Source organism: Acinonyx jubatus, chromosome B3, assembly GCF_027475565.1.
Source record: "Acinonyx jubatus isolate Ajub_Pintada_27869175 chromosome B3, VMU_Ajub_asm_v1.0, whole genome shotgun sequence".
In the NCBI taxonomy this organism is placed as follows: Eukaryota; Metazoa; Chordata; class Mammalia; order Carnivora; family Felidae; genus Acinonyx; species Acinonyx jubatus.
Window position 1 is genome coordinate 79,898,936 of NC_069386.1, and position 11,142 is coordinate 79,910,077.

Below are 11,142 nucleotides of genomic sequence, written 5' to 3' on the forward strand. Positions count from 1 at the left end.
CTCTCAGAACTTTCTCTGTAACAGTTATGTCTCTGAAATATGCCCTTGCTTCTTTCAGACCTGGCCCCTTAAAGGTACGTTTCAAGGCCAGACTGCATTTTACCCACTCTCCATACCATTACTCCTTTTTCTCCTCCTTTGTTATGCAACTGTTAGCCCATTACCACTCTCACTATGGTGTGCCACCTATTTTCTAAAAAGGTTTTCCTCTTTCTTGATCAACTCTTCTGTGCTTATAGATAGGATTATGAGTCCCTGAAAGTCAGAAACTATATTGATAGGTGCCTATATAAAGGAGAAGGTTGTGCCTTTTTTCTTCCATTATTGCAGTAGAAATGAAAACATTCAGGTTTCCTTACTATAATGTCATAAATCAAGAGAAAAAACTTTATGGGTTTCTAAGAATTTTATATAATGTATTTTCCCCTACCCCCTGTGACAGTTTCTTACAGGCTTAAGTTGATCTATAGAATAGACATCAAATTTAAATGACTACTGAAATATTCATGTATTTTATCATTTGGCTATTGAACATTTAAGAAAGATTTAAAGAGTTGATTAAAATCCCCAAATTTGCTGACAAGAGGAGCATGAATTACCCGTTCCTCTATGCACTTCATAATATAAATTATAATAGGTTTGTAATTTTGTAACATATACTTCTGCTTTATTTAAGTAGCCTGGCATGGTGCTGAATGCCTTATTTTGCATAAACATGCTCACATACACACGGGTTTCAGTAACCTTTGCATGGATTTGGAATTGTTCTAAGAATGCTCAGTACCATGATGAGTCAACTCTTCTACTTAAGACTCCATTTACAGCATTTTAAGTCTAAGCCTTTTGAAAGGCTTCATTTGTGAAGGTATGGTGGAGTCAACTGGACTATGGATCAGAGCATTTTCGCCCTAAATTCTACCACCTCATAGTAACATATCCTCAGGAGAGACACACAATCTTTCTGACAAGTCTGTAGTAGAGGTCTTATATACTTGCTGAGATCTCATCAAGCTCACAAGTTATATATAATGCTATATAGATTAATACATAAAGAAAAGTAGTTAGATATGATAAAGAGGCAGGTCGTGGAGATAACAGATCTGGCTTACTTTCAGGGAGTTCTCTTAGCACACTCATCTGCCAACCTCAGGAAGATAATTTATTCTTTTTTGGTTCTTTGTCTCCCCATCTTTCCCTCTTCATTTTCCTCTTGTTATTTAGTACGATGTGTCTATATCAGATATTACAGGGAGAAATAATTTTACAAATGTCTTCTAAGCCATTTCTTGCTGGAAGACCCACAGCAAAGAATAAATCAGAGTCCTTATCCCTTGATTGGCTACCATATAGCTTTCATATACACATATACAATGTCTGAACTACCCTCAAATGGAATATGTTGCCCCTAATTTTCATTTGAAATTCCTTTTTTAGAGATTTAGCAATATGAGGATAGTCATAATTCAAGTTGACTTGAATGAAAATTTTGTTTTTTTTCTGAAGTTCACATAGTGAAATTCCAAATGCCTGTATAAACTTTTATAGTGCTAATGGATGTCTGGTGGGCTCTTTTAGGGGACATTCCCTTACATCTCAATATAAGGGAAACTTCAGATACAGGCCAGCCGATTGTGTTTTCACAGCCTGAAAGTGATGAGGTAAGTGATGTTCTTAAATATGTATTTTAGTATCTTTTTACAGGATATATACTTTTTGATATTTAGGAAGAAAGTTGGGAAGATCAAGTTTATCTATTTGCAGTCCATATATTAAATATTAGTTAACTTATTCAAAGCATCTTTAAATAACTATATTATATGGTAAGCATACCATTCCTGGCTCTGAATTATTAGCTGAACAGGTTCACTTACAAAGCCATCACCTGGGGTGCCTGCATGGCTCAGTTGGTTAAGCATCTGACTGTGGCTCAGGTCATGATCTCATGGTTCCTGAGTTTGAGCCCTGCATCAGACTCTCTCCTGTCAGTACGGAGCCTGCTTGACATTCTCTGTTCTCTCTCTCTCTCTCTCTCTCTCTCTCTCTCTCTCTCTCTCTCTCTCTCAAAAATAAATAAAACATTAAAAAAAGTTTTTTAATTAAATAAAAAAAAGAGCCATTACCCTACTAGTTTTCTTATGAAGAACACTAACAATGAGCATTTGTAAAATTCTTATCCTGCTGCCTAGCAGTATCTAACTGCCCAAGATTATTGTATTTGTATTAAGTTGTATAAATTCAGCTCATTGTTTTGAGAAGGGAACATAATGTAAGGAAATACTAAGTTGGACATAGGGAAATTGTTATACTGCATTAGAGATGGGATTTTCATTGCCTTTATTTTTAATAAATATGATTGGGGAGATGAGATGGAAAACTAGTTGTGTTTCATTAGCCAGCATCATTGGAGATACAGTTGATAGGTTTTCAAGATTGCTGAAGCTTTATGACTTTAAGAATAAAATGTTTTATTTTATTCTCTTTGTTAGATGGAAATACAATCAATCATATGTATCTCTTCTGTCCTAAGTAGCACTTGTTGTGTAAGCTAGAAGCTGAGCTATCACCTGGTGCATCAGTTTTGATGTAGTTTTTGTATTCCTTTGCTGAAAAGCCCCAGTCAGTCTTCTAATAGCTATTCTTTTTTTGTTTTTCCCTTAGCTAATGGGTATAGCTTTATAGTACTGTTCTTTTGACTATCTATAACTACTACTCCTTTCATTCCTAGCTTTCTCCAGTCTTATGTGAACTAGAAAATAAAAGAGCTGAGCTTGGTTAGAACCGTGAATGAAGTAAGAACTGTAAATAATTCGACAGTCAGGAATGTTGGATATGTAAAGTACATTGATTTTGAGTTCTTTCTCTGAGCGGCCCAAGGTCCTTTCCATTTCTTAAGAGTCAGTATCTATGGTATAGGTGATTGAGTTGCTGGGGATAAGATCTCTGAGGAAATAGAGTGTAGTGTATTGCACTTATCATTGTTTTTCTCTTTTCCTGCCTTTTAGGTGGTAAATGTAAAATTTCTTTTTCAGTCTTTTCTTAGAAATCTTTCAGATAAGCAAAAACCATAACCTTTTATTACTCTCATAATTAAAGTCTGCCAACCCAACTATCATAGGTGTACTTTACGCAGAATGAAAGTTGTATGAAAATTGAGTTTAATTATACACTTTTAAATGCCTCCCAAGAACAGACTAAAGACATTCTAAGGTGATTTCTTATGACTAAGAATAATTACTTACTACATTATATCAATTACAAATTTAGTTTTAAAAAAATTTTTCTTAATGTTTATTTTTGAGACAGAGAGACAGAGAGAGTGAGAGAGAGCACAAGCAGTGGGGGGTGGGGGGGTGGGAGGGGGAGCAGAGAGAGACAGAGACACAGAATCTGAAGCAGGCTCCAGGCTCCAAGCTGTCAGCACAGAGCCCGACACGGGGCTCAAACTCATGAACTGCGAGATCATGGCCTGAGCCGAAGTCAGATCATGACTGACTGAGCCACCCAGGCACCCCACAAGTTTAAACTTTTTAATATTTTCTCCACCTATCCATTATTGCTGTTTTCTTTGAGATTTCTCAAAAGCGAGGAACCTTTCAAGCAAGTTAAAGGAATGTAATGCAAAAGAAAACATACAGCAGCCATCAAAAGATAATATGATTTAAAACTCTAAACAGCAGTGTTTATGTAGTTTTCTGGAGTTGTTTTTTTTTTTAAATCTCATTTACATTGTCATAAACGTTAGACCTATTGTTTTACTGTTACTGCCTGACATTTATGAGAATGAGAACAGCCTAAGCCTTTGTGGTTTGTGCTAGATTTGATTTGGTGAGGTCTTGGCAAAAGCAGTGAGAATTTCACATACCAGGTTGTCAACCTTAAATATTGAAGATTTCTGAGCAATTTTAGGATTTAGACATGGCCATGAAAAGGAAAAAAAGAAATTAGTGCCTTGTATTTATTCTGTTTCCATGGAAATTATTACATTCATTATTATGAATCATCCTCCTAATAGTAGCCTTACAGTGTACCAAACATTGTCAGACATTTTGGTTACATAATTTCTGTGCTTACAACTTGATACAATATATAAATAGTCCCCATTTTGCAGATAAGGAAACTGAGATTTAAGGAATTTAAATAGTTTTCCCAAGGTTTCAGAACTAATAAGTGATAAAACATGATTAACAGACAAGTCTTTTCCTGCAACTCAATAGTTCCATTTTATCATATACCTTTCGGGTCCTATACTAATAGCTATGATTTCTTTAATTTGTTTTAAGAGAGTACAGTACTTATGTGCATTAAATACATTATCTTATTTGCTACTTCACTCTCCCAGTAACATCTAACTTTCACAGGAAGTGAATACCTAAGTGATACTGATCAACTTAAAATATGATTTGCACTGAATTTAAGGCACTATCAGACAGCTGGCAGGAGTTAGAGTACCAACTAAAAAGTACCAACAAGCTGCTACCTCCTCAGTCATTAGGCAAAACCTTCTGAAATGAGCACTACTGAGGAAAGGAGAATAGTTGACTCTCCAAATATAAGTAGCATGAAATAGCCAGAGAAAGCCATAGAGGATGGGAGAGGAAGTGGACACTTAGGATTCAGAACTCTTAAGTTCAATAGCATTGCCTCTTGTTTGTGTGATTATAATGATTAATTCAACTCTATCTACTTTTTGCCTTTCCTTGCGTCCAGGAAACAAGTAATGGACGCATAAAGGACTGATATTTTGTGCTTTCATCCTTTTTATCAAGTAAAAATCTTAATATTGACATACAGAAAGGTGTGCTGTAAGGTGTTCCTGATAAAGACTTTCAAAGTGGAAACTATTATCTTATAATTTCTAATTTACTATAACCTTATAATTTTAATAGGATTATGTATGATGAATTAGGACTTCAAATCCTTAAAAACAAAAACAAAGGAAAAAAGTTCCCTGTAAAACTTCTTGCACTTTGTTTGCCATCCATTTCCTTTAGCTTGTTAATGATAGAGCAGACAAACAGCATCCAGCTATATTATCTATGTTTGTAGATGCCTCAATAAAAGATCTCGAATAGAAGTGGTATTTTATGTATAACTGAGGTGATAAAAAAAGAGAATATCAATAGTTTAAGAAATCAGAATCATATTTTTTAATATATGATATGTGTATATTGCCTTTTTGCTAGTTATGGATTAAACAAAAGGCAGGGATTTAGTTTGCTTGTTCCTCAGTCAGGAAAAGTACCCACAAGTACATGTTCATATGAGCTCTTCAATGAGATTGTAAATTACTTGAGGACATAATAGTAATAATTGCAGCCGCTAATATTTATTTCATTCTTTTGTGCCAGCACTTCACATACCTTATTCTTACTTAATATTCCCCAAACCCTTTGAGATAGCTGCTGTTGTTATTTTTTTTTAATTTTTTTAAATGTTTATTTATTTTTGAGAGAGAGAGAAAGAGAGCTGAGTACAAGTGGGGGAGGGGCACAGCGAGAGGGGGACCGAGGATCCAAAGCAGGCTCTGAGCTGACAGTACAGAGCCCGATGCAGGGCTCAGACCCACAAACGGTGAGATCATGACCTGAGCCGAAATCGGGTGCTTAACTCACTGAGCCACCCAGGCGCCCTAGCTGCTGTTGTTTTAGATATTTTGGAGATGTGGAAACTGAGCCTTAGAAGGGTTAAGTAACTTGCCCAAGGCCTCATAGCTAATAAGTGATGGAGCTAAGATTTTAACTCAGGCCTGTCTAACTGCAGAGGCTCCAGGTCTTCACAAGTGAGCTATCCTGCCTTCCTTTTGTATCATTACGTCCCACAGATTTCCCAAAACAGTGACTCGCACATGATAAGAACCAGAAATTATTTGTTGAAATGATACTGCACTGGCTTAAAACAATTGAAATTCAACAGTTTTGTAGAAATTGAAACTGTTAAACTAAGCACTTTTAGAGATTTCTCAGCAAATGACAACCTAACCATTACTTTGAGTGTGATATATTGAAAGTTTAAGCTTGGAGATAGTCCATTAAAAAGCAAAGGTTAAATGTGGCAAATTTGATTATTCTGGAATCGTTCAGTGTTTTGTGTAGTCTGATAGGTTTATGTCTCTAATTTAACATAAGTAAGAGTTTAAAGATGATAGAATGATGGCTTTCTCTCAGCTTGCCTTAGTGAACTCTAAATTGTCGTCACAGAAATATTAGGCCTAAATATTCGGAAAAGCTACTAGGAGATAAAAGGTATTTACAGAGATGCATGGGTGAAAATCAGCATACTAGATTTAAGAAAAATATTTCTTTACAAAGTACATGGCATTTCCATTTTTATTTTTTTAACTTTTTTTTTTTTAATGTTTATTAGTTTTGAGAGAGAGAGAGAGAGAGAGAGAGAGCAAGCAGGGGAGGGGCAGAGAGAGAGGGAGACACAGAATTGGAAGCAGCTCCAGGCTCTGAGCTGTCAGCACAGGTCCCCATGTGGGGCTTAAACTCACAGACTGAGATCATGACCTGAGCTGAAGTCGGCCGTTTAACCAACTGAGCCACCAAGGAGCCCCCCTGGCATTTCCATTTTTAAACAAAACTTTTGTTTCTGTTAACTATAGCAGAGAGTGAAACCATTTTTAGATAAAGCATTATGACTAAAATTACTTGTACTTTGGATTTACTGTTTAATATGTAATGTAGTAGGGGAGCCTGGGTGGCTCAGTCAGTTGAGCATCCGACTTCAGCTCAGGTCATGATCTCACAGTTCTTGGGTTCGAGCCCCGCGTTGGGCTCTGTGCTGACAGCCTGCTTCTGATTCTGTGTCTCCCTCTCTCTCTGCCCCTGCCCTGTTCACACTCTGTCTCTGTCTCTCAAAAAGTGAATAAACGTTAAAAAAAAGAAATATTTAATATGTAATGTAGTAGAAGGATCTAGGCTTTGGAGTTAGGTGGACCCAGGTTTGACACTTTCCAGCTTAGTGACTTTGTGACTGTTTCTTTATCCAAGTTGAGTTGATGATGCTTATTTTACATAAGTGTGATTACTTATGCAAAGTACTTGGTATAGTAGGTACTCGATAAAAAAATTTAAGGCTTTATTCATATTTTGAGAACTATTTTTTTTTTTAACATTTATTTTTGATAGAGAGAGAGGTGGGGCTGAGAGAGAGGGGGACAGAGGATCCAAAACATGGTCCATGCTGATAGCAGAGAGCCTGACGCGGGGCTCAAACTCAGGAACTGTGAGATCATAACCTGAGCTGAAGTCAGACGCCTAAGTGACTGAGCCACCCAGGTGTCTCCCTTTTTTTTTTTTTAATTTAATGTATATTATTTTTGAGAGAGAGAGAAAGAGCAAGCAGGGAAGGGGCAGAGAGAGATGGAGACAAAGAATCCAAAGCAGGCCCTGGGCTGACAGCACAGCCCAATGCAAGGCTTGAACTCATGAACTATAAGACCATGACCTTATTTGAAGTTGCATGCTTAACTGACTCAGCCACTCAGGCGCCCCAAGAACTTTTCTTTTTAAAAAAATGGACTCTTAAGTGAGATTTTAATACTTTTCTGATAAAATAAAGCATATGTCAGCTGTTAGGGCTCAAGCATAGTTTTCAAAAATGAAAATGTGTCACACTTAAAACACTTCTGTAAGTCAGGGTAAACAGACCTCAAACAGTTCTTTTACCATGCAGAGTCAGAGAGCGGTCAGGTTAGGTTCAAATACCAGCTCATCTGGTATTAGCTATAATGCTTCAGGCGAGAAAGACTGTTCACCTTTCTGGGTCTAGGTTTCCTTATCTATAAAGTGGGGTTAGTGACAGAATTTATCCCTTAAAGTAGCTGCCAGTTTAAATGAAACATTACTTGGTAAATATTAAGTACTCAAGTAAATTTTAGCTATTATCAACCATAGTATTGTAGTAGTGGTGGTATATTCATAAATCTAAGTATATAAACATATAAATTAATGGTTTTAGAAGGCCTTACTATTGTGTCTTACAGTTACTTTTTATACATAAGATAGGAGAAATAAATAACATTTGCATTGCAATTATTCAAAACTTAAAAACATTTTTGTAAGGTTTATTTTTGAGAGAGAGCACAAGCTGGGGAGGGGCAGAGAGAGACACACACACAGAATCTGAAACAGGCTCCAGGCTCTGAACTGTCAGCACAGAGCTGGATGTGGGGCTCAAACTCTAGGCGAGATCATGACCTGATCCACCCAGGCACCCCTAATTATTCAAAACTTTTAAAATGCAGATGTCATGACCATTGTTCTGACGGGACCATGTAGGCATTGGGATAGTTTGTGACTAACACAGTGACCCACAGTGGCTTAGGAGTTGCTCTTAGTATTTGGCTGCTCTGGGGATCCCAAAGATGAAGAGTGTAACAACCTAACCCAGGAATTCTTGCCTGGTACCCAAATTTCACCAGGTGAAGGAGCCTAAGGTGCTCATTGCTGGTATTGGATGCCATTCTCAGAGAGAATAGAAAATGCTCCATAGGGTGGTAATAAACAGTCCTATTTGAAATGACTACCAGCTCTTATGCCAAAGAAGTTTGGGCAGCATCTAACTCACGATATCAATTTGTCACAAGAAGATACAATTTTTCTACAACTGGACTGGGTTGCTAGTTTGATGACATGGGAATTAGAGTTTGAAAACAGTAACTGCTGGTATTAAATATTGTTTTCAGAAAGTCACCTTCTAGGTAGCTGCCCCCTAAAAATGCTAAAACCCTCTCTTCCCTGCCCCACCTGCAGTGTACATGACACCATCTTCTCACTGCTGAACTTCCTCAGCTCACTCAGCCTTTTGACTATTAAATTCAGCAGGCAGCTATGGCCAACAGTTCATGAGTCATTTGATGTCTGCTGGGGAGAAATGTAGAACAAATGAGTCTGTTCTTTTCCAGGCCAAAGCTTACCTGAGGATTGCCGCAGAAGTGGTAAAAAGATTGCCACCACCTCTAAAGTGAATTCCCCAAGTGTTCTGGAAATTTGCCTGGTGCTTAACAATAAGAAGACCTTTGGAAATCAGCAGTGTGGTGATGCAACCTACAGGAATAATAGAATCATGGTTATTTTCTTTTATTTCTAAGGAAATAATGTCTTATTTTCAGATTTGATTTGCTAAGCAATGACTCACAAGTAAAATTTTTATATATCAATGTTAACTGCTACATTTAGGAATTTTTTTTTTTTTTTGAGTGCTGATGTGTACCAACTGCACAGAACTGCATTTTTTTTTAATGAACTACCCCTTGGGGAATCATGAGTTTATATTATAAGCTCAACCTTCAATTCAGGAGAGTTAAAACTGTATTCTTTTTGTGGGACTATGGAGTTAGTCATTTAAAGGATTTATTAACTGCGTACTGATATAAGTGTGATAACTCCATCAGTCAGTTTGGTCTGAGTTTCAATCGTGTCTTAGACAGTCTTGGACACGTTCTTAATGTAAAATAACTTCTGCTTCATCTGGACCAGGCTCTACCCTAAACTTACTGAATATAATCTGCAGGGGTGGGGCCTGGACATGTATATTTTTAACAAGATCACAATGATTTTGATGATTCTGGTTATGATGGCAATAGTTATAATAATAGGTAACATCTATCAGGTGTTTCCTTGTGTCCATATAGTTAATCTTGCATTCGTATGAGTGGGGTATTGTTGTTACCTTCATTCTATAGATGAGAAAACTGAGATATGGGAGTGTTAAGTGTTTTGCCGAAGGTTTCTGTTCTAGCAAGTGATAGAGCTGGAATTTGAACTTGGACAGTGGGATACTGGATCCTCCCTTTTTTATACCAAAGAACATTTGTTTATTTCAAAAGAGAAATACGGTATTCAGCATTTCCTCCAACTTACTTGACCATGAAGGCCTTATCCTATCCCTTTTAGGAGCATTTCATGGAGTTTGTGTTTCAAATGATACACTTTGAAAAGCATGTATGTTATCTAGTTGAGGCTCAAAGATATTTGGGGGAGCTTTCCAAGGTCAGGAAGCAAAATAGTTATAAAGCTGCAAGTACTGATAAGAATCATTAGTTGGCCCTCAGTTACAAAGAAGTGGTCTATGACTTTTGGCAAATACCTTGACATCTTCTGCTTTGTAGTTAAACAGGTAGAAAACTAGAGAGTCACATGTTGTTATAAACATGTTTTCACACACTTGTATTCACATAAAAAACTGTTCATGGCAATTTTATTTGTAGTCGCCAAAAACAACACAGAGCTTTTCAGTGGGCAGATGGTTAAACAAAATGTGATCTATCCAACCATGGAATACTACTCGCCACTGAAAAAGAACAAACTACGGATACCTGCAACAACCTGGATGAATTCTAGACCATTATGCTGAATGAGAGAGCCAATCCCAAAAGTTTTTATACCATATGGTTCCATTTATGGAGCATTCTTGAAATGACAAAATTATAGAAATGGAGAACAAATTAGTGGTTTCTGGAATTTAAGGGGAGAGGGTTGCAAGGGAGAGAATTATATGTGCCTCTAAATGGGCAACATAAGGAATCATCATGAGGATGGAAATGTTCTTTGTTATGACTGTGTCAATACCAATATCTTGGGCAATATTGTACTATAGTTTTGCAAGATGTTACTGTTAGAGGAAATTGGGTAACAGGACACAATGGAATCTCTGCATGTGAATCTACAATTACCTCAAAGTAAAAATAAAATTTTAATTAAATAAACACGTGTTGCTGTGTCTGAACTGAAATATCTTGCGCCAAATTATCCATGCTAATTAAAATCATGAATAAAAGTATTTATGAACACACAGTAATCATTCTTCCTCACTGTGAAAAGGAGGTAATGACTTTAAGCTGTAGATATATATTTGTGTTTTTATTGACTTTTAAGAGAAGACTGATACAAATAATCATTGAATACTTCTAAATACCAAAAAGCAGACCTGAACCAGGCTTAACTTTACCTAGAGAAAGAATGATCTAAATAATCTCCAGAGGCACTTAAAGTTGTATGCCAATTTAATACATCTCATAGAGAAATGGGAAAGATCATTTTATTCATAAATACATTACTTAGAAAAGAGCTACACATATAATCACCTGCTCTCTTCTCCTTTACCCTTGCTTACAAGTCTCTGCAGATATTTCCAGGC

The 11,142-nt window shown here is 36.7% G+C and overlaps 1 protein-coding gene across 8 annotated transcripts in view; it reads left to right on the forward strand.

Annotated features, from left to right (window-relative positions):
• NUBPL (NUBP iron-sulfur cluster assembly factor, mitochondrial) overlaps nt 1-10,711 on the forward strand; it is a 218,218-nt gene extending 207,507 nt beyond the window's left edge. For all 8 annotated transcript variants that reach the window (XM_015073708.3, XM_053224345.1, XM_053224344.1 and 5 more), the window contains 2 exons: nt 1,576-1,658; nt 8,909-10,711. In XM_015073708.3, the coding sequence (XP_014929194.1) occupies nt 1,576-1,658; nt 8,909-8,971 (146 nt within the window). In that variant the 3' untranslated portion in view covers nt 8,972-10,711. The remainder of the gene's footprint in view (nt 1-1,575; nt 1,659-8,908) is intronic.
• Nucleotides 10,712-11,142: the final 431 nt, after the last annotated feature.